Source organism: Cherax quadricarinatus, chromosome 19, assembly GCF_038502225.1.
Source record: "Cherax quadricarinatus isolate ZL_2023a chromosome 19, ASM3850222v1, whole genome shotgun sequence".
NCBI classification, from domain to species: Eukaryota; Metazoa; Arthropoda; class Malacostraca; order Decapoda; family Parastacidae; genus Cherax; species Cherax quadricarinatus.
Window position 1 is genome coordinate 40107237 of NC_091310.1, and position 23544 is coordinate 40130780.

General features: G+C 49.5%; 1 protein-coding gene across 2 annotated transcripts in view; it reads left to right on the top strand.

The window, feature by feature from the left end:
• Nucleotides 1–23544, top strand: part of LOC128688348 (metabotropic glutamate receptor 3) — a 63954-nt gene that overhangs the window by 29300 nt on the left and 11110 nt on the right. Inside the window, exons 3-10 of one of the 2 annotated variants that reach the window (XM_070086705.1) lie at nt 3092–3228; nt 4240–4388; nt 5283–5476; nt 5742–5863; nt 9011–9156; nt 9267–9460; nt 21489–21611; nt 23040–23158. In XM_070086705.1, coding sequence (XP_069942806.1) covers nt 3092–3228; nt 4240–4388; nt 5283–5476; nt 5742–5863; nt 9011–9156; nt 9267–9460; nt 21489–21611; nt 23040–23158 — 1184 coding nt within the window. The remainder of the gene's footprint in view (nt 1–3091; nt 3229–4239; nt 4389–5282; nt 5477–5741; nt 5864–9010; nt 9157–9266; nt 9461–21488; nt 21612–23039; nt 23159–23544) is intronic. The other variant, XM_070086706.1, reaches the window with a different exon arrangement.

The following is a 23544-nucleotide window of genomic DNA, read 5'->3' on the forward strand; positions in this document are numbered from 1 at the left end:
TCCTCTCATACGAGGCACCCCTCTCTCCTCTCATACGAGGCACCCTCTCTCTCCTCTCATACGAGGCACCTCTCTCTCCTCTCATACGAGGCACCCCTCTCTCCTCTCATACGAGGCACCTCTCTCTCCTCTCATACGAGGCACCTCTCTCTCCTCTCATACGAGGCACCTCTCTCTCCTCTCATACGAGGCACCTCTCTCTCCTCTCATACGAGGCACCCCTCTCTCCTCTCATACGAGGCACCTCTCTCTCCTCTCATACGAGGCACCTCTCTCTCCTCTCATACGAGGCACCTCTCTCTCCTCTCATACGAGGCACCTCTCTCTCCTCTCATACGAGGCACCCCTCTCTCCTCTCATACGAGGCACCTCTCTCTCCTCTCATACGAGGCACCTCTCTCTCCTCTCATACGAGGCACCTCTCTCTCCTCTCATACGAGGCACCTCTCTCTCCTCTCATACGAGGCACCTCTCTCTCCTCTCATACGAGGCCCCTCTCTCTCCTCTCATACGAGGCACCTCTCTCTCCTCTCATACGAGGCACCTCTCTCTCCTCTCATACGAGGCACCTCTCTCTCCTCTCATACGAGGCACCTCTCTCTCCTTTCATACGAGGCACCCCTCTCTCCTCTCATACGAGGCACCTCTCTCTCCTCTCATACGAGGCACCTCTCTCTCCTCTCATACGAGGCACCTCTCTCTCCTCTCATACGAGGCACCTCTCTCTCCTCTCATACGAGGCACCTCTCTCTCCTCTCATACGAGGCACCCCTCTCTCCTCTCATACGAGGCACCTCTCTCTCCTCTCATACGAGGCACCTCTCTCTCCTCTCATACGAGGCACCTCTCTCTCCTCTCATACGAGGCACCTCTCTCTCCTCTCATACGAGGCACCTCTCTCTCCTCTCATACGAGGCACCCCTCTCTCCTCTCATACGAGGCACCTCTCTCTCCTCTCATACGAGGCACCTCTCTCTCCTCTCATACGAGGCACCTCTCTTTCCTCTCATACGAGGCACCTCTCTCTCCTCTCATACGAGGCACCTCTCTCTCCTCTCATACGAGGCACCCCTCTCTCCTCTCATACGAGGCACCCCCCTCTCCTCTCATACGAGGCACCTCTCTCTCCTCTCATACGAGGCACCCCCCTCTCCTCTCATACGAGGCACCTCTCTCTCCTCTCATACGAGGCACCCCCCTCTCCTCTCATACGAGGCACCCCTCTCTCCTCTCATACGAGGCACCCCCCTCTCCTCTCATACGAGGCACCTCTCTCTCCTCTCATACGAGGCACCCCCCTCTCCTCTCATACGAGGCACCTCTCTCTCCTCTCATACGAGGCACCCCCCTCTCCTCTCATACGAGGCACCTCTCTCTCCTCTCATACGAGGCACCTCTCTCTCCTCTCATACGAGGCACCTCTCTCTCCTCTCATACGAGGCACCTCTCTCTCCTCTCATACGAGGCACCCCTCAACAAAAAATGGCGCTAAATGCATGCACAATAAATTACAATATCTCACAGAGTGGCAGTTACAAGCGAATTGAAAGAGAAGAGATACAATTAATGAATCAATATGTTTAATTACAGAGAGAAACGAAAAAAAATGGAATAAGATGAACCAAAATAAAGATTATGAAACTAAAGACGCATGGGAATCGAAGACCAACCCAAAATATTTTTTTCGTGTACATGGGAGTAAGATCAGGAGGAAGGGAAGCTGAAAGTTGCTGAGGTCATCTTACCTTCAGTGGCAAAGTAATATTTATAATCTTCAACACTTATTTCCTTCGCGTTTTCCCGTAGGAAGATGATAGCTAAAATCCAAAAACAAATAAGTTAGGTCAGGATGAAAATAAGTTCCTGGTGATGAAAGTGACTAGTGAGATGGTTCTCAGACAACTATGTTCATAAATTAAAACGAGACAAATCACCGAGCCCTGATGATGAACTACTTTCAAGGGCTCTAAAGAAATGTTAGGAGGAAGTTACAAACATTGAGCTGATCTACGCAACAGTTCATTACAAAGTGGCATCGTAACTCATAAGTGGAAAGTGACAATTGTGATGCCTCTCTACAAAGCGGGAAATAGATCCTTACTTTCGAAATATAGACTATTCACCTTAACCTCCATTGTGGGAAAATTGTTAGAATCAATAACCGTAGAAGCAAATCGGAGCCACACTGACAGATATAACTTTATTTTCAAACTTCGGAATGCTCTTTCCAAGGGGCGTTCCTGCCTCATGAATTTACAGACTTTCACTAAGATATTCGAGTCAGTAGATAATGATAATAATACGATGTTGTGTATACGGGCTTCAGTAAGACCTTTGATAAAGTTCCACACAGGAGACTGTTGAAGACAGTAGCGTTACACAGAATTTCCTCCTGGATGGAGGTGTGGATGCCAATTAGGCAACAACCTCCATTATGTTCGGTGCATATTTCTGTAAGATTAAGGGACTGATTACCTCATCTTCTACTGTCTTCATATATCATCTCTGTACTGACAACAAATCTTCAAATAACGATATCAAGGTGTTGTACATGTGTCTATTTCCTCAACAGAGTTTACATACATGGGGAGAAGTCAGAGTAGGGACGTATCACGAGCGGTGTACCACAAGGACCAGTATTGAGCTCTTTGTTGTTCACCATATACATAGACGACATACTTTTGCTAATGACTCTGAAACTGACAGTCAAATAAATTCGAATGAAGACACTAGAGCGCTTCAGGAAGACCTGGATAAGTTGTTGTTCTCAGTGAAGGGATGATAATGATGATGGCTATAATGTATTGAATGACAATGTTTGGTGAGTAGAATATATGCAGTGACAATGTATGGTGAACAATGATGCACTGAGTAATTTTGTGATCTACTCTGACCTTCTGTTCCCTTATTCAGTAGTTTCTGTCACAAGGACCTTGTACCACAATATCCCCCGTAGCCCTTGTGACCTAGATAAGGGCGTCCTTATCTTACGTCATCCTGGATAAGGCTGCCTCCCTATTTCTTTCTGGCCCTTTATACAAGGGTGCCTTCGTTGCCTGTGACCATTGATACATGGTGGTTCTTGCCGCAGGTTTCCTGGCAGGTCAGAACAAACACCACAAACCAGAGTTCACTTGTGGGGACGGATCCTCTCCCACCTTCAGGGACGGTCAGTTCGACAAGGTGGTAGGCGTTATCGGTGGTCAACACTCCTCTGTCTCAGTCCAGGTAGGTCACAGGTCGGCAGCAGGTCACTCCTATTCTTCCCTCAGGTCACAGAAAGAGTGGAGCACTACGGTAATAATAATAATAATAATAATAATAATAATAATAATAATAATAATAATAATAATAATAATAATAATAATAATAATAATAATAATCTTTATTTCTTTAAGTACATGATACAAGGTATACGGGCCTAGCTGAAATCAATGTCATATTTATATAGAAAGCCCCTGGTTATGCAGAGCATTTCGAGCAAATTAGGTCAATTTTGTCCCCAGGATGTGACCCACACCAGTCGACTAACACTCAGGTACCTATTTTACTGTTAGGTTAACAGGGACAGTAGGTGTCTTATGGAAACATGTCCTAATGCTTCCACACGTACCGGGGATCGAACCACGGACCTCAGTGTGTGAGCTGAGTGCGCTAGCGACCGAACTACAGGTAGGTCTACTGGCCCATGCTAGGTAGGTCCTACATTTCCAGTCAGATAACGGTCCAACCTGTTTTCAAAATTACAGTCCTGCCCTTTTCACTTTTCCTTGAGTCAAAATTTAGAGATTGTCCTCAAAAAAAAAAATATATATATATAATCCTTCACATAAGTAATATTTTTCCCGCATTGCCCTTGTATATAACATATAACATATAACATAAGCCTAAGCAATGAATTCCTGTCATGATGATCCCGACGGATGATTTTCTTCTCTTGTTCGTCTTTCGTTGAAAACAAAAATCCCGAGTTATGTCTCGTCCTGTGGCACTGCTTTGTTTTCTGTCTCTCACTGTCTGTGTCTGTGTCTCTGTCTGTGTCTGTGTCTGTGTCTGTTACTGCAGTCCTCGTGTTCGATTCACCGACACTTTCACTAGACTCTGTCTGGGCCACAGTCAGGAGGCGGAGGATCGAACCTCCATGACTTCACTAAATAACCTTAAGAGTTTGACGTTTAATGGAATATAATGATGATGATGATTATGATGATAATAATAATAATAATCGTGGTGGTTCAGATGGCCAGTGTGCTGAGGGTGATAGAAATGCCACAGATCAGCTACCAGAGCACCTCAGCATCCCTCAGTGACCGTGAGCGCTACCCGTTCTTCCTGCGCACCGTCCCCTCCGACTCCACGCAAGTTCAGGCTATCCTGCGCATCCTCAAGTAAGTCTTTACACCTATCCTGCGCATCCTCAAGTAAGTCTTGACACCTATCCTGCGCATCCTCAAGTAAGTCTTGACACCTATCCTGCACATCCTCAAATAAGTCTTGACACCTATCCTGCGCATCCTCAAGTAAGTCTTTACACCTATCCTGCGCATCCTCAAGTAAGAGCACAACGCCTACCCTCTGAAGGATATGCGGGGGATGTAGTGTTTCAGTAGGCCACCTGAACTGTGATGTCGCCACGCTTCAGACAAGACAGTGACTAAATGAATGATGGTGAACGTGTTTCTTTTGCATTTTAGGGGTCACCCTTACGTAGGTGACACACGGAAGGTAAATCAACACGACATAACGTTCTCAGAACCAACAAATAATTTCGAACAACAGTCTGCAGAACCAGTGACAGATGTCGCTTTATGGAACTGAGAGAATATTTCACCGCTACGCGAGGGTAAACTATAGTATTTTTTTATTTATTTTTTGTACTAATTTATTTTTTGTTATAAGTATTGTTGAATTTCTTTATTTCAGGAGTTTAAATGCATATTTATGCACTTTTTTTTTACAAGTTACATATTATATTTTTTTTATTGTTAAATGGTTGTATTTGGGAGCCTGGAACACAATACCCCTTATAACGAACGAACGCCATAACGAACGAGGTTCTAGAACCAGTTAGATTCGTGGAAATAAGTCACTCTGTTTGACTTTTTTGGGTTATCCCAGGTTCTCTACACATATGCTGCTATGTATGATAATTCTATGTAACTGTATTTGTGTATACCTGAGTAAACTTACTTACTTAGAATACTCCACAGTATGTTACCGTATTTATGTGTACCTGTACGTATGTAAAGCTACTTAATGACTTATTGTGTTACCTGACGCAGGGAGTTCGACTGGACGTACGCCAGTGTAGTGTGCAGCAAGGGGGAGTACGGTGAGGAGGGCTGCAGAGAGCTGCTAACCAGGGCTCCTGACTACGACGTGTGCTTCGCCAGACCCTACCACAGACTCTCCCAGACCCACACCGACGAGGACTACCAGCAGGTGGTCAGCCAGCTGGTGGAGAGAGATGCTAGAGGTGCGTGCTGAAGGTGGTTCTCGGAAACAGATGGTGGTGATGTGTGAATCTCTCTCCAATATACTGGTGGTGTTACAGGGCATGTCTCTCCAACACTGGTGGTTTTAGTGTGGATGTTTCTATAACACTGGTGGTGTTAGTGTGATCGTCTCTTCCGATGGTGGTGGTGTAATATTATATCTCTCCCACAGTGGTGGTGGTGGTGTAATATTGTTATCTCTCCCACAGTGGTGGTGGTGGTGTAATATTGTTATCTCTCCCACAGTGGTGGTGGTGTTCGCAGAGAGGTCGGTGGCTGAGAGACTGCTGAGAACAGCCAGGCTGAGAAGTAGTGACTCACGCTTCGTGTGGCTGGGATCCGATGGCTGGAGCTCGACGTCTCTTAAGGTAATAATACTCTCGATACTCATTACCGTAAGAACCCAGTGTAAGTGGAAATCCAGGACCACAACTGACACAGACCGGGAAACCCAGCGGAAATGAGCCAGAGAGTCCTGGTGGAGAAAAGTCACAGTGTTTGACTTTGCTGGGAAACGTCGGATAACTAATGTTGCAGTCGTTCATAAATGCACGTTTTGTTAGGTGGTGTCCCGTAGCTCGGTTTGTAGCGCACTCAGTTTACATACTGAGGTCCGTGGTTCGATCCCCGTTAGAGGTGGAAGCATTAGGGCGTGTCTCCTTAAAACACTTTTTGTCCATGTTCACCTATCTGTAAAATAGGTACGTGTAGGTACGTGAGTGTTAGTCGACTGGTGTGGGTCGCATAGAAATAAATATTATTATTATTATTATTATTATTATTATTATTATTATTATTATTATTATTATTATTATTATTATTATTATTATTATTATTATAACAGTGAGAGAATGATGGAAGCAAGAAAGATCTCAGAGGTAGATAATGGTTGAAAAATTAAACGAAATGCACGAGAGCAGGACAACAAGGGAGTTTCACACACAGATGTTTTATTTCAGATCATCGCGTGCACGAAATATGTTTAATAATCGGAGAGCCCGTAGGATGGGGAAGGTATATACAGATGGACGGAGGTGGCCGAGGTGCAGGAGAGATGGAGGGAAGGATATATGTAACAGTTAGGAATTGTGTATATCAGTGATTGTGTTAGACACTGTAGTCATTTGAGGAGTCCCTTGTGGAGTCCTTAGATATACTACCAGGCACCAGCCCCAGGATACCACCCACAACTGTCGACTGACAATCAGGTACCTACTTATTGCTAGGTGAACAAGAACAGCAGGTGAAAGCTAATATACCCAACGTTCCCATCTGTGCCGGGGATCGGATCACGGACACTTTGTATGTGAATTGAATGCGATATCAACCGAGCCACTGGACACCTTGTGAAGTCCCTTCCAGAAGCTAAATCATGTTTATAAAATTGCTCACAAACAGTGTCCAGAATATCTTGTTGTCAATTTTGTCAAGGTTGGGAACCAAAGCAATCATAGTACTAGGGGGAGAGAACACAACTTTGTAGTACCCACAGTCAGTGGCCAGGCTTCAAACACCTTTTATTGTACAGCAATAAAGGAATGGAACAGACTACCCGCACATGTCAAAGCCAGTCATAGCATGAACCAGTTCAAGAAGAGTGCCAAAAGGTGACTGATGAATGTAGCTACAGAAAGGGAGGGGAATGATTTTCTATTTTTTAGCTAACATACGTGTAAATTTTACCTTATTCCTAGTAATGACCCTCGTATTGTAGATAGTCTTAATAGTATGATAATAAAATGTTATCTCTTTTTATATTAACGTTGCATCCAATTCAAAACCAAGATGGCGAGTCTCGTCTGCGCAGACGCAGGCTTCCCGTTTTCTATGACATAAATATTATTAAATACAGTACGGCCATCTATTTACATATAAATACTAAATTTCTGGAAAATACATACAATATTTTTCCACAGAATCACTGTCTGACTTTTTTAGGTTATCCCAGGTTCTCTACACATATGCTGCTATGTATGATAATCTATGGAACTGTATTTGTGTATACCTGAATAAACTTACTTACTTACACAGAATCAGAACCCCTGCCGATAACATGTGGAGTTCCCCAAGGTAGTATTCTGGGTCCCTTATTATTCTTATGTTATGTCAATGATATGCCTATCAGTGTCAAGTGCAAACTCCTACTGTATGCAGATAACAGTGCTCTGTTAGTGTCAGGTAAAGACCCACAAGATATTGCTAATGTTTTAACACTGGAACTGGAGTCCTGCAGCAAATGGTTAGTAGACAACAAACTATCATTACACCTAGGGAAAACTGAAGCCATTCTCTTTGGCACGAAACATAAACTGAGAAGGGTAAATAATTTTAATGTTCAATGTAATGGGGAGCCCATCACTTTGGTTTCATCAGTAAAATATTTGGGAATCCCCTTTGACCCATGCATGTCAGGAGAATTGATAGGGAACAGTGTAGTAAAGAAAGCGAATGCCAAACTGAAGTTCCTGTATAGACAAGCACAGTGTCTACCTACTGAGGCTCGCAGGACCCTATGTCTAGCCCTTATACAATGCCATATGGATTACGCTTGCTCTTCTTGGTACTCTGCCTTGACAAAAAAAGCTGAAAGATAGACTGCAAATCACCCAGAACAAAATCGTAAGATTCATCCTGGGGCTGGGACCAAGAGAACATGTAGGCCAGGATGAATTACAGCAGTTGGATATGCTGAATGTTGAAGACAGAGTAAAACAACTGAAGCTAAATCATGTTTATAAAATTGCTCACAAACAATGTCCAGAATATCTTGCTGTCAATTTTGTCAAGGTTGGGAACCAAAGCAATCATAGTACTAGGGGGAGAGAGCACAACTTTGTAGTACCCACAGTCAGTGGCCAGGCTTCAAACACCTTTTATTGTACAGCAATAAAGGAATGGAACAGACTACCCGCACATGTCAAAGCCAGTCATAGCATGAACCAGTTCAAGAAGACTGCCAAAAGGTGTCTGATGAATGTAGCTACAAAAAGGGAGGGGAATGATTTTCTATTTTTTAGCTAACATACGTGTAAATTTTACCTTATTCCTCGTATTGTAGATAGTCTTAATGACCTTGGTGTAGCAGATAGTCTTTTTAGTATTATAATAAGATGTTATCTTCATTGTAGAATAATAAGAAAATATTATAACCTTTATACTATAATAATAAGGTAAAAGGACCCCAACGGAAATAAGTCACTCTGTCTGACTTTTTTGGGTTATCCTAGGTTCTCTACACATATGCTGCTATGTATGATAATTCTATGTAACTGTATTTGTGTATATCTGAATAAACTTACTTACTTACTTACTTATTCTTCTGGAGCGAGTTCCTTGTGGAGTTCTTTGAGTTATCCCGTGAAGAAAGAAGCTAAGAGAAAATGAACATCACTAATATTATAGAAAACACATGTATGAACGTTACTTTATGGGTAGACTTAAGTAAATCTGATGTTCGGTTTGCTGACACATGGGTATATTAGAAAGGGTTCTGATAAGTTAGTGTGACGTTGCAGGGTGTGGAAGATGTGGCGGAGGGGTCGATCGCTGTGCAACCGCTGGCCAAGTCACTTCCAGATTACGACGAGTACTTCGCCGGCCTCACACCCGAAACCAACACCCGCAACCCGTGGTTCCTCGAGTACTGGAACCACAAGAACGGGTTAGTTTCAGCATAATCAAAAAAATAATTAATCGACAAGCAACTTTTCTTGTATGAAGATCCACTGAGATGTCTGACACTAACAAAGTCATTTGTTGCTGCTCTGACAGGGAAAAGAGCCAATACCGACAGATACAGTGGCTGCATTTCGTCCGTGATTCTGTGTACGCCTTCGCCTACGCTCTCCACGCTATGTGGGAGGAGAGCTGTGAGGGCGTGGAGGGCATGTGTGAGGCCATGGCTCACAGCGGCCACATTCATGGTCATGAACTCTTCAGCAAACTCATTAAAGTGACCTTCCGTGGTGAGTACCGAAGATCATCTCCCTGAATTTCATAACTGAATTTAATCATCGTTGTTGTAAACTGATGCCTCCTTCAGTAGTGTGTTGATGGGTGCCTCAACAGGGAGGTCCTTCTTCAGCAGTGTTGAGGAGTGCCTCAGCAGGAAGGTCCTTCTTCAGCAGTGTTGATGGGTGCCTCTGCAAGGAGGTCCTCCTTCAGCAATGTTGATGGGTGCCTCAGCAGGGAGGTTCTCCTTCAGCAGTGCTGATGGGTGCCTCAACAGGGAGGTCCTCTGTCAGCAGTGTTGTTGGGTGACTCAGCAGGGAGGTCCTCCTTCAGCAATGTTGATGGGTGCCTCAGCAGGGAGGTCCTTCTTCAGCAGTGATGATGGGTGCCTCAGCAGGGAGGTCCTTCTTCAGCAGTGTCGATGGGTGCCTCAGCAAGGAGGTCCTTCTTCAGCAGTGTTGAGGAGTGTCTCAGCAGGGATGTCCTTCTTCAGCTATGTGTTGAGGGATACCTCAGCAGGTAGGCCCCTCCTTCAGCAGTGTTGATGGGTAACTCAGCAGTGTGGTCCTCCCTCAGCAGGGTTGATGGGTGCCTCAGCAGAGAGGTCCTCCTTCAGCAGTGCTGATGGGTGCCTCAGCAGGGAGGTTCTCCTTCAGCAGTGTTGATGGATGCCTCAGCAGGGAGGTTCTCCTTGAGCAGTGTTGATGGGTGCCTCAGCAGGGTGGTCCTCCTTCAGCAGTGTTGAGAAATGCCTCAGTAGGGAGGTCCTTCTTCAGCAGTGTTGATGGGTGCCTCAGCAGGGAGGTCCTTCTTCAGCAGTGTGTTAATAGGTGCCTCAGCAGGAAGGTCATTCTTTAGCAGTGTTATGGATGCCTCAGCAGGAATTCAGCAGTGTTGAGAAATGCCTCAGCAGGGAGGTCCTTCTTCAGCAGTGTTGATAGGTACCTCAGCAGGGAGGTCCTTCTTCAGCAGTGTTGATGGGTGCATCAGCAGGGAGGTCCTCCTTCAGCAGTGTTGAGGAGTGCCTCAGCAGGGAGGTCCTCCTTCGGCAGTGTTGAAAAATGCCTCAGCAGGGAGGTCCTTCTTCAGCAGTGTGTTCATAGGTGCCTCAGCAGGGAGGTCCTCCTTCAGCAGTGTTGAGAAATGCCTCAGCAGGGAGGTCCTTCTTCAGCAGTGTTGATAGGTGGGTCATCAGGGAGGTCCTCCTTCAGCAGTGTTGATGAGTGCGTCAGCAGGGAGGTCCTTCTTCAGCAGTGTTGAGGAGTGCCTCAGCAGGGAGGTTCTCCTTCAGCAGTGTTGATGGGTGCCTCAGCGGGAAGGTGCTCCTGCAACAGCGTTGAGGAGTGCCTCAGCAGGGAGGTCCTCCTTAAGCAGAGTTGAGAAGTGCCTCAGCAGGGAGGTCCTCCTTCAGCAGTGTGTTGATGGGTGCCTCAGCAGGGAGGTGCTCCTTCAGCAGTGTTGATGGGTGCCTCAGCAGGGAGGTGCTCCTTCAGCAGTGTTGAGGAGTGCCTCAGCAGGGAGGTCCTCCTTCAGCAGTGTTGACAGGTGCCTCAGCAGGGAGGTCCTTCTTCAGCAGTGTGTTCGTGGATGCCTCAGCAGGGAAGTGCTCCTTCAGCAGTGTTGAGGAGTGCCTCAGCAGGGAGGTTCTCCTTAAGCAGTGTTGAGAAGTGCCTCAGCAGGGAGGTCCTCCTTCAGCAGTGTGTTGATGGGTGCCTCAGCAGGGAGGTGCTCCTTCAGCAGTGTTGATGGGTGCCTCAGCGGGAAGGTGCTCCTTCAGCAGCGTTGAGGAGTGCCTCAGCAGGGAGGTCCTCCTTAAGCAGTGTTGAGAAGTGCCTCAGCAGGAAGGTCCTCCTTCAGCAGTGTGTTGATGGGTGCCTCAGCAGGGAGGTGCTCCTTCAGCAGTGTTGAGGAGTGCCTCAGCAGGGAGGTCCTCCTTCAGCAGTGTTGACAGGTGCCTCAGCAGGGAGGTCCTTCTTCAGCAGTGTTGATGGATGCCTCAGCAGGGAGGTGCTCCTTCAGCAGTGTTGAGGAGTGCCTCAGCAGGGAGGTCCTTCTTCAGCAGTGTTGATGGGTGCCTCAGCAGGGAGGTGCTCCTTCAGCAGTGTTGATGGGTGCGTCATCAGGGAGGTACTCCTTCAGCAGTGTTGATAGGTGGCTCAGCAGGGAGGTCCTTCTTCAGCAGTGTTGATGGGTGCGTCAGAAGGGAGTTCCTCCTTCAGCAGTGTTAATAGGTGGCTCAGCAGGGAGGTCCTTCTTCAGCAGTGTTGATGGGTGCCTCAGCAGGGAGGTCCTCCTTCAGCAGTGTTGATAGGTGCCTCAGCAGGGAGGTCCTTCTTCAGCAGCGTTGATGGGTGCCTCAGCAGGGAGGTCCTCCTTCAGCAGTGTTGATGGGTGCCTCAGCAGGGCGGTCCTCCTTCAGCAGTGTTGATGGGTGCCTCAGCAGGGAGGTCCTCCTTCAGCAGTGTTGATGGGTGCCTCACCAGGGAGGTCTCCTTCAGCAGTGTTGATGGGTGCCTCAGCAGGGAGGTCCTTTTTCAGCAGTGTTGATGGGTGCCTCAGCAGGGAGGTCCTTTTCCAACAGTGTTGATGGGTGCCTCAGCAGGGAGGTCCTCCTTCAGCAGTGTTGATGGGTATCTCAGCAGGGAGGTCCTCCTTCAGCAGTGTTGATGGGTGCCTCAGCAGGGAGGTCCTCCTTCAGCAGTGTTGATGGGTGCCTCACCAGGGAGGTCTCCTTCAGCAGTGTTGATGGGTGCCTCAGCAGGGAGGTCCTTTTTCAGCAGTGTTGATGGGTGCCTCAGCAGGGAGGTCCTCCTTCAGCAGTGTTGATGGGTGCCTCAGCAGGGAGGTCCTTTTCCAACAGTGTTGATGGGTGCCTCAGCAGGGAGGTCCTCCTTCAGCAGTGTTGATGGGTACCTCAGCAGGGAGGTCCTCCTTCAGCAGTGTTGATGGGTGCCTCAGCAGGGAGGTCCTTTTTCAGCAGTGTTGATGGGTGCCTCAGCAGTGAGGTCCTTTTTCAGCAGTGTTGATGGGTGCCTCAGCAGGGAGGTCCTTTTTCAGCAGTGTTGATGGGTGCCTTAGCAGGGAGGTCCTTTTTCAGCAGTGTTCATGGGTGCCTCAGCAGGGAGGTCCTTTTTCAGCAGTGTTGATGGGTGCCTCAGCAGGGAGGTCCTTCTTCAGCAGTGTTGATGGGTGCCTCAGCTTGGAGGTCCTTTTTCAGCAGTGTTGATGGGTGCCTCAGCAGGGAATTCCGTTTTCAGCAGTGTTGATGGGTGCCTCAGCAGGGAGGTCCTTCTTCAGCAGTGTTGATGGGTGCCTCAGCAGGGAGGTCCTTTTTCAGCAGTGTTGATGGGTGCCTCAGCAGGGAGGTCCTTTTTCAGCAGTGTTGATGGGTGCCTCAGCAGGGAGGTCCTTCTTCAGCAGTGTTGATGGGTGCCTCAGCAGGGAGGTCCTTCTTCAGCAGTGTTGATGGGTGCCTCAGAAGGGAGGTCCTTCTTCAGCAGTGTTGTTGGGTGCCTCAGCAGGGAGGTCCTCCTTCAGCAGTGTTGATGGGTGCCTCAGCAGGGAGGTGCTCCTTCAGCAGTGTTGATGGGTGCCTCAGCGGGAAGGTGCTCCTTCAGCAGCGTTGAGGAGTGCCTCAGCAGGGAGGTCCTCCTTAAGCAGTGTTGAGAAGTGCCTCAGCAGGAAGGTCCTCCTTCAGCAGTGTGTTGATGGGTGCCTCAGCAGGGAGGTGCTCCTTCAGCAGTGTTGAGGAGTGCCTCAGCAGGGAGGTCCTCCTTCAGCAGTGTTGACAGGTGCCTCAGCAGGGAGGTCCTTCTTCAGCAGTGTTGATGGATGCCTCAGCAGGGAGGTGCTCCTTCAGCAGTGTTGAGGAGTGCCTCAGCAGGGAGGTCCTTCTTCAGCAGTGTTGATGGGTGCCTCAGCAGGGAGGTGCTCCTTCAGCAGTGTTGATGGGTGCGTCATCAGGGAGGTACTCCTTCAGCAGTGTTGATAGGTGGCTCAGCAGGGAGGTCCTTCTTCAGCAGTGTTGATGGGTGCCTCAGCAGGGAGGTCTTTTTTCAGCAGTGTTGATGGGTGCCTCAGCAGGGAGGTCCTTCTTCAGCAGTGTTGTTGGGTGCCTCAGCAGGGAGGTCCTCCTTCAGCAGTGTTGATGGGTGCCTCAGCAGGGAGGTCCTTCTTCAGCAGTGTTTATGGGTGCCTCAGCAGGGAGGTCCTCCTTCAGCAGTGTTGACAGGTGCCTCAGCAGGGAGGTCCTTCTTCAGCAGTGTGTTGGTGGATGCCTCAGCAGGGAAGTGCTCCTTCAGCAGTGTTGAGGAGTGCCTCAGCAGGGAGGTTCTCCTTAAGCAGTGTTGAGAAGTGCCTCAGCAGGGAGGTCCTCCTTCAGCAGTGTGTTGATGGGTGCCTCAGCAGGGAGGTGCTCCTTCAGCAGTGTTGATGGGTGCCTCAGCGGGAAGGTGCTCCTTCAGCAGCGTTGAGGAGTGCCTCAGCAGGGAGGTCCTCCTTAAGCAGTGTTGAGAAGTGCCTCAGCAGGAAGGTCCTCCTTCAGCAGTGTGTTGATGGGTGCCTCAGCAGGGAGGTGCTCCTTCAGCAGTGTTGAGGAGTGCCTCAGCAGGGAGGTCCTCCTTCAGCAGTGTTGACAGGTGCCTCAGCAGGGAGGTCCTTCTTCAGCAGTGTTGATGGATGCCTCAGCAGGGAGGTGCTCCTTCAGCAGTGATGAGGAGTGCCTCAGCAGGGAGGTCCTTCTTCAGCAGTGTTGATGGGTGCCTCAGCAGGGAGGTGCTCCTTCAGCAGTGTTGATGGGTGCGTCATCAGGGAGGTACTCCTTCAGCAGTGTTGATAGGTGGCTCAGCAGGGAGGTCCTTCTTCAGCAGTGTTGATGGGTGCGTCAGAAGGGAGTTCCTCCTTCAGCAGTGTTAATAGGTGTCTCAGCAGGGAGGTCCTTCTTCAGCAGTGTTGATGGGTGCCTCAGTAGGGAGGTCCTCCTTCAGCAGTGTTGATAGGTGCCTCAGCAGGGAGGTCCTTCTTCAGCAGCGTTGATGGGTGCCTCAGCAGGGAGGTCCTCCTTCAGCAGTGTTGATGGGTGCCTCAGCAGGGCGGTCCTCCTTCAGCAGTGTTGATGGGTGCCTCAGCAGGGAGGTCCTCCTTCAGCAGTGTTGATGGGTGCCTCACCAGGGAGGTCTCCTTCAGCAGTGTTGATGGGTGCCTCAGCAGGGAGGTCCTTTTTCAGCAGTGTTGATGGGTGCCTCAGCAGGGAGGTCCTTTTCCAACAGTGTTGATGGGTGCCTCAGCAGGGAGGTCCTCCTTCAGCAGTGTTGATGGGTACCTCAGCAGGGAGGTCCAACTTCAGCAGTGTTGATGGGTGCCTCAGCAGGGAGGTCCTCCTTCAGCAGTGTTGATGGGTGCCTCACCAGGGAGGTCTCCTTCAGCAGTGTTGATGGGTGCCTCAGCAGGGAGGTCCTTTTTCAGCAGTGTTGATGGGTGCCTCAGCAGGGAGGTCCTCCTTCAGCAGTGTTGATGGGTGCCTCAGCAGGGAGGTCCTTTTCCAACAGTGTTGATGGGTGCCTCAGCAGGGAGGTCCTCCTTCAGCAGTGTTGATGGGTACCTCAGCAGGGAGGTCCTCCTTCAGCAGTGTTGATGGGTGCCTCAGCAGGGAGGTCCTTTTTCAGCAGTGTTGATGGGTGCCTCAGCAGTGAGGTCCTTTTTCAGCAGTGTTGATGGATGCCTCAGCAGGGAGGTCCTTTTTCAGCAGTGTTGATGGGTGCCTTAGCAGGGAGGTCCTTTTTCAGCAGTGTTCATGGGTGCCTCAGCAGGGAGGTCCTTTTTCAGCAGTGTTGATGGGTGCCTCAGCAGGGAGGTCCTTCTTCAGCAGTGTTGATGGGTGCCTCAGCTTGGAGGTCCTTTTTCAGCAGTGTTGATGGGTGCCTCAGCAGGGAATTCCGTTTTCAGCAGTGTTGATGGGTGCCTCAGCAGGGAGGTCCTTCTTCAGCAGTGTTGATGGGTGCCTCAGCAGGGAGGTCCTTTTTCAGCAGTGTTGATGGGTGCCTCAGCAGGGAGGTCCTTTTTCAGCAGTGTTGATGGGTGCCTCAGCAGGGAGGTCCTTCTTCAGCAGTGTTGATGGGTGCCTCAGCAGGGAGGTCCTTCTTCAGCAGTGTTGATGGGTGCCTCAGCAGGGAGGTCCTTCTTCAGCAGTGTTGATGGGTGCCTCAGAAGGGAGGTCCTTCTTCAGCAGTGTTGTTGGGTGCCTCAGCAGGGAGGTCCTCCTTCAGCAGTGTTGATGGGTGCCTCAGCAGGGAGGTGCTCCTTCAGCAGTGTTGATGGGTGCCTCAGCGGGAAGGTGCTCCTTCAGCAGCGTTGAGGAGTGCCTCAGCAGGGAGGTCCTCCTTAAGCAGTGTTGAGAAGTGCCTCAGCAGGAAGGTCCTCCTTCAGCAGTGTGTTGATGGGTGCCTCAGCAGGGAGGTGCTCCTTCAGCAGTGTTGAGGAGTGCCTCAGCAGGGAGGTCCTCCTTCAGCAGTGTTGACAGGTGCCTCAGCAGGGAGGTCCTTCTTCAGCAGTGTTGATGGATGCCTCAGCAGGGAGGTGCTCCTTCAGCAGTGTTGAGGAGTGCCTCAGCAGGGAGGTCCTTCTTCAGCAGTGTTGATGGGTGCCTCAGCAGGGAGGTGCTCCTTCAGCAGTGTTGATGGGTGCGTCATCAGGGAGGTACTCCTTCAGCAGTGTTGATAGGTGGCTCAGCAGGGAGGTCCTTCTTCAGCAGTGTTGATGGGTGCCTCAGCAGGGAGGTCTTTTTTCAGCAGTGTTGATGGGTGCCTCAGCAGGGAGGTCCTTCTTCAGCAGTGTTGTTGGGTGCCTCAGCAGGGAGGTCCTCCTTCAGCAGTGTTGATGGGTGCCTCAGCAGGGAGGTCCTTCTTCAGCAGTGTTGATGGGTGCCTCAGCAGGGAGGTCCTCCTTCAGCAGTGTTGACAGGTGCCTCAGCAGGGAGGTCCTTCTTCAGCAGTGTGTTGGTGGATGCCTCAGCAGGGAAGTGCTCCTTCAGCAGTGTTGAGGAGTGCCTCAGCAGGGAGGTTCTCCTTAAGCAGTGTTGAGAAGTGCCTCAGCAGGGAGGTCCTCCTTCAGCAGTGTGTTGATGGGTGCCTCAGCAGGGAGGTGCTCCTTCAGCAGTGTTGATGGGTGCCTCAGCGGGAAGGTGCTCCTTCAGCAGCGTTGAGGAGTGCCTCAGCAGGGAGGTCCTCCTTAAGCAGTGTTGAGAAGTGCCTCAGCAGGAAGGTCCTCCTTCAGCAGTGTGTTGATGGGTGCCTCAGCAGGGAGGTGCTCCTTCAGCAGTGTTGAGGAGTGCCTCAGCAGGGAGGTCCTCCTTCAGCAGTGTTGACAGGTGCCTCAGCAGGGAGGTCCTTCTTCAGCAGTGTTGATGGATGCCTCAGCAGGGAGGTGCTCCTTCAGCAGTGTTGAGGAGTGCCTCAGCAGGGAGGTCCTTCTTCAGCAGTGTTGATGGGTGCCTCAGCAGGGAGGTGCTCCTTCAGCAGTGTTGATGGGTGCGTCATCAGGGAGGTACTCCTTCAGCAGTGTTGATAGGTGGCTCAGCAGGGAGGTCCTTCTTCAGCAGTGTTGATGGGTGCGTCAGAAGGGAGTTCCTCCTTCAGCAGTGTTAATAGGTGGCTCAGCAGGGAGGTCCTTCTTCAGCAGTGTTGATGGGTGCCTCAGTAGGGAGGTCCTCCTTAAGCAGTGTTGATAGGTGCCTCAGCAGGGAGGTCCTTCTTCAGCAGCGTTGATGGATGCCTCAGCAGGGAGGTCCTCCTTCAGCAGTGTTGATGGGTGCCTCAGCAGGGCGGTCCTCCTTCAGCAGTGTTGATGGGTGCCTCAGCAGGGAGGTCCTCCTTCAGCAGTGTTGATGGGTGCCTCACCAGGGAGGTCTCCTTCAGCAGTGTTGATGGGTGCCTCAGCAGGGAGGTCCTTTTTCAGCAGTGTTGATGGGTGCCTCAGCAGGGAGGTCCTCCTTCAGCAGTGTTGATGGGTACCTCAGCAGGGAGGTCCAACTTCAGCAGTGTTGATGGGTGCCTCAGCAGGGAGGTCCTCCTTCAGCAGTGTTGATGGGTGCCTCACCAGGGAGGTCTCCTTCAGCAGTGTTGATGGGTGCCTCAGCAGGGAGGTCCTTTTTCAGCAGTGTTGATGGGTGCCTCAGCAGGGAGGTCCTCCTTCAGCAGTGTTGATGGGTGCCTCAGCAGGGAGGTCCTTTTCCAACAGTGTTGATGGGTGCCTCAGCAGGGAGGTCCTCCTTCAGCAGTGTTGATGGGTACCTCAGCAGGGAGGTCCTCCTTCAGCAGTGTTGATGGGTGCCTCAGCAGGGAGGTCCTTTTTCAGCAGTGTTGATGGGTGCCTCAGCAGTGAGGTCCTTTTTCAGCAGTGTTGATGGGTGCCTCAGCAGGGAGGTCCTTTTTCAGCAGTGTTGATGGGTGCCTTAGCAGGGAGGTCCTTTTTCAGCAGTGTTCATGGGTGCCTCAGCAGGGAGGTCCTTTTTCAGCAGTGTTGATGGGTGCCTCAGCAGGGAGGTCCTTCTTCAGCAGTGTTGATGGGTGCCTCAGCTTGGAGGTCCTTTTTCAGCAGTGTTGATGGGTGCCTCAGCAGGGAATTCCGTTTTCAGCAGTGTTGATGGGTGCCTCAGCAGGGAGGTCCTTCTTCAGCAGTGTTGATGGGTGCCTCAGCAGGGAGGTCCTTTTTCAGCAGTGTTGATGGGTGCCTCAGCAGGGAGGTCCTTTTTCAGCAGTGTTGATGGGTGCCTCAGCAGGGAGGTCCTTCTTCAGCAGTGTTGATGGGTGCCTCAGCAGGGAGGTCCTTCTTCAGCAGTGTTGATGGGTGCCTCAGAAGGGAGGTCCTTCTTCAGCAGTGTTGTTGGGTGCCTCAGCAGGGAGGTCCTCCTTCAGCAGTGTTGATGGGTGCCTCAGCAGGGAGGTGCTCCTTCAGCAGTGTTGATGGGTGCCTCAGCGGGAAGGTGCTCCTTCAGCAGCGTTGAGGAGTGCCTCAGCAGGGAGGTCCTCCTTAAGCAGTGTTGAGAAGTGCCTCAGCAGGAAGGTCCTCCTTCAGCAGTGTGTTGATGGGTGCCTCAGCAGGGAGGTGCTCCTTCAGCAGTGTTGAGGAGTGCCTCAGCAGGGAGGTCCTCCTTCAGCAGTGTTGACAGGTGCCTCAGCAGGGAGGTCCTTCTTCAGCAGTGTTGATGGATGCCTCAGCAGGGAGGTGCTCCTTCAGCAGTGTTGAGGAGTGCCTCAGCAGGGAGGTCCTTCTTCAGCAGTGTTGATGGGTGCCTCAGCAGGGAGGTGCTCCTTCAGCAGTGTTGATGGGTGCGTCATCAAGGAGGTACTCCTTCAGCAGTGTTGATAGGTGGCTCAGCAGGGAGGTCCTTCTTCAGCAGTGTTGATGGGTGCCTCAGCAGGGAGGTCCTTTTTCAGCAGTGTTGATGGGTGCCTCAGCAGGGAGGTCCTTCTTCAGCAGTGTTGTTGGGTGCCTCAGCAGGGAGGTCCTCCTTCAGCAGTGTTGATGGGTGCCTCAGCAGGGAGGTCCTTCTTCAGCAGTGTTGATGGGTGCCTCAGCAGGGAGGTCCTCCTTCAGCAGTGTTGTTGGGTGCCTCAGCAGGGAGGTCCTTCTTCAGCAGTGTTGATGGGTGCCTCAGCAGGGAGGTCCTTCTTCAGCAGTGTTGATGGGTGCCTCAGCAGGGAGGTCCTTCTTCAGCAGTGTTGATGGGTGCCTCAGCAGGGAGGTCCTTCTTCAGCAGTGTTGATGGGTGCCTCAGCAGGGAGGTCCTTCTTCAGCAGTGTTGTTGGGTGCCTCAGCAGGGAGGTCCTTCTTCAGCAGTGTTGATGGGTGCCTCAGCAGGGAGGTCCTTCTTCAGCAGTGTTGTTGGGTGCCTCAGCAGGGAGGTCCTTCTTCAGCAGTGTTGATGGGTGCCTCAGCAGGGAGGTCCTTCTTCAGCAGTGTTGATGGGTGCCTCAGCAGGGAGGTCCTTCTTCAGCAGTGTTGATGGGTGCCTCAGCAGGGAGGTCCTTCTTCAGCAGTGTTGATGGGTGCCTCAGCAGGGAGGTCCTTCTTCAGCAGTGTTGTTGGGTGCCTCAGCAGGGAGGTCCTTCTTCAGCAGTGTTGATGGGTGCCTCAGCAGGGAGGTCCTTCTTCAGCAGTGTTGATGGGTGCCTCAGCAGGGAGGTCCTTCTTCAGCAGTGTTGATGGGTGCCTCAGCAGGGAGGTCCTTCTTCAGCAGTGTTGATGGGTGCCTCAGCAGGGAGGTCCTTCTTCAGCAGTGTTGATGGGTGCCTCAGCAGGGAGGTCCTTCTTCAGCAGTGTTGATGGGTGCCTCAGCAGGGAGGTCCTTCTTCAGCAGTGTTGTTGGGTGCCTCAGCAGGGAGGTCCTTCTTCAGCAGTGTTGATGGGTGCCTCAGCAGGGAGGTCCTTCTTCAGCAGTGTTGATGGGTGCCTCAGCAGGGAGGTCCTTCTTCAGCAGTGTTGATGGGTGCCTCAGCAGGGAGGTCCTCCTTCAGCAGTGTTGTTGGGTGCCTCAGCAGGGAGGTCCTTCTTCAGCAGTGTTGATGGGTGCCTCAGCAGGGAGGTCCTTCTTCAGCAGTGTTGATGGGTGCCTCAGCAGGGAGGTCCTTCTTCAGCAGTGTTGATGGGTGCCTCAGCAGGGAGGTCCTTCTTCAGCAGTGTTGATGGGTGCCTCAGCAGGGAGGTCCTTCTTCAGCAGTGTTGTTGGGTGCCTCAGCAGGGAGGTCCTTCTTCAGCAGTGTTGATGGGTGCCTCAGCAGGGAGGTCCTTCTTCAGCAGTGTTGATGGGTGCCTCAGCAGGGAGGTCCTTCTTCAGCAGTGTTGATGGGTGCCTCAGCAGGGAGGTCCTTCTTCAGCAGTGTTGATGGGTGCCTCAGCAGGGAGGTCCTTCTTCAGCAGTGTTGATGGGTGCCTCAGCAGGGAGGTCCTTCTTCAGCAGTGTTGATGGGTGCCTCAGCAGGGAGGTCCTTCTTCAGCAGTGTTGATGGGTGCCTCAGCAGGGAGGTCCTTCTTCAGCAGTGTTGATGGGTGCCTCAGCAGGGAGGTCCTTCTTCAGCAGTGTTGATGGGTGCCTCAGCAGGGAGGTCCTTCTTCAGCAGTGTTGATGGGTGCCTCAGCAGGGAGGTCCTTCTTCAGCAGTGTTGATGGGTGCCTCAGCAGGGAGGTCCTCCTTCAGCAGTGTTGATGGGTGCCTCAGCAGGGAGGTCCTTCTTCAGCAGTGTTGATGGGTGCCTCAGCAGGGAGGTCCTTCTTCAGCAGTGTTGATGGGTGCCTCAGCAGGGAGGTCCTTCTTCAGCAGTGTTGATGGGTGCCTCAGCAGGGAGGTCCTTCTTCAGCAAGATATAATTAGACTGGAAGATCACTTAGCTAAATTACTTGTCAGTAATGATGTTGATAATTACTTTATATGTGAATGATGATGACGAGATTATCTTGAAGATAATCACGATAAAAGCTATCTTTTAGGCATTTGTTTCTGTGGCCCGGTGGCCTGGTGGCCTGGTGGCCCGGTGGCCTGGTGGCCTGGTGGCCTGGTGGTAGTGGCCCGGCGGCCTGGTGGCCCGGTGGCCTGGTGGCCTGGTGGCCTGGTGGCCTGGTGGTAGTGGCTCGGCGGCCTGGTGGCTAAAGCTCCCGCTTCACACACGGAGGGCCCGGGTTCGATTCCCGGCGGGTGGAAACATTCGACACGTTTCCTTACACCTGTTGTCCTGTTCACCTAGCAGCAAATAGGTACCTGGGTGTTAGTCGACTGGTGTGGGTCGCATCCTGGGGGACAAGATTAAGGACCCCAATGGAAATAAGTTAGACAGTCCTCGATGACGCACTGACTTTCTTGGGTTATCCTGGGTGGCTAACCCTCCGGGGTTAAAAATCCGAACGAAATCTTATCTTATCTGCCTCTTGCATTTTTTTTATTTTACCTCTTCTGCCTCTTCTTATTCTTCCTAGTGTTTTTCTGCCTCTTTCTACTCTTCACCGTCTCTGCTTGTTCCTGCTCCATGTGACGTTAAGTTACTACTCCTGCAGACACGAGCAACAACGTCTTCAGGTTCGAGAGTACTGGGTCAGGTCCAGCCAGGTACACCATCCTTAACTACCAACGTGTCGACCAGTATGCCTTTGACTGGATCCCCATCGGTACCTACACCAGTAAGTAACTCCTCTCTCTCTCTCTCTCTCTCTCTCTCTCTCTCTCTCTCTCTCTCTCTCTCTTTCTCTCTCTCTCATTTGTTTTATCATATTTTATTGTAGTTCCTGGGTTATTGATTTATGAGATGTAGGAAAAAAATCATGTAATTTCTACCTTTTGTGATCTTTAAAAAAAAAAGAACAAATATATACATATATATATATATATATATATATATATATATATATATATTCTAGGTAGTAGGTTGGTAGACAGCAACCGCCCAGGGAGGTACTACCGTCCTGCCAAGTGAGTGTAAAACTGAAGCCTGTAATTGTTTTACATGATGGTAAGATTGCTGGTGTCTTTTTTTATCTGTCTCATAAACATGCAAGATTTCAGGTACGTCTTGCTACTTCTACTTACACTTAGGTCACACTACACATACATGTACAAACATATATATACACACCCCTTTGGGTTTTCTTCTATTTTCTTTCTAGTTCTTGTTCTTGTTTATTTCCTCTTATCTCCATGGGGAAGTGGAACAGAATTCTTCCTCCGTAAGCCATGCGTGTTGTAAGAGGCGACTAAAATGCCGGGAGCAAGGGGCTAGTAACCTCTTCTCCTGTATATATTACTAAATGTAAAAGGAGAAACTTTCGTTTTTCCTTTTGGGCCACCCCGCCTCGGTGGGATACAGCCGGTGTGTTGAAAGAAAGATATATATGTATGTATATATGTATATATATATGTATATATGTAATTTATATATGTATATGTATATATATATATATATATATATATATATATGTCGTGCCGAATAGGCAGAACTTGCCATCTTGGCTTAAATAGCAACGCTCATCTTGCCATATAGGACAAGTGAAAATTTGTGTATGCAATAATTTCGCCAAAAACATTCTGAACCTAACGAAAAAAATATATTTCACTGTGTTTGTTTAGTATTAAATTATTGTAAACAAATCTAAAATATATTTAGCTGGGTTAGGCTAAAATAAATTGTTCTTGTTGTAATAAGGTTAGGTAAGTTTTCTAAGATTCTTTTGGAGCAAAATTAAAAATGTTTACATTAACATTAACGAAAAAAATATATCTTTAAACGTATAAGAGAAAATTTTAGAAAGGACTTAATTTTAAATGACTTCTTGCTAATTGACCAGTTTTACATATTTGGCACGACATATATATATATATATATATATATATATATATATATATATATATATATATATATATATATATATATATATATATATATATATATATATATATATATATATATATATATATATATATATATATATATATATATATATATATATATATATATATATATATATATATATATATATATATATATATATATATATATATATATATATATATATATCTCCCTGGCATGCACCATTTTTCTCCCTGCCTGGCAGACACATCTGAGGAAGCACCGGAGCTACATTTTCAGGAGAAAGCCAAGTATCGTTCCTCAGCTGACTTCCCCAAGTCCTCGTGTGGAGACCCGTGTACCTCTACTCAAGCTAAGATCCCTGTGAGTACCTGTGTGTGTATGTATGTATGTACGTATGTAGGAGTGTGTGTGTGTGTGTGTGTATGTGTGTGTACTCACCTAGTTGTACTCACCTAGTTGAGGTTGCAGAGGTCGAGTCCAAGCTCTTGGCCCCGCCTCTTCATTGGTCGCTACTAGGTCACTCTCCCTGAACCGTGAGCTTTATCATACCTCTGCTTAAAGCTATGTATGGATCCTGCCTCCACTACATCGCATCCCAAACTATTCCACTTCCTGACTACTCTGTGGCTGAAGAAATACTTCCTAACATCCCTGTGATTCATCTGTGTCTTCAACTTCCAACTGTGTCCCCTTGTTGCTGTGTCCAATCTCTGGAACATCCTGTCTTTGTCCACCTTGTCAATTCC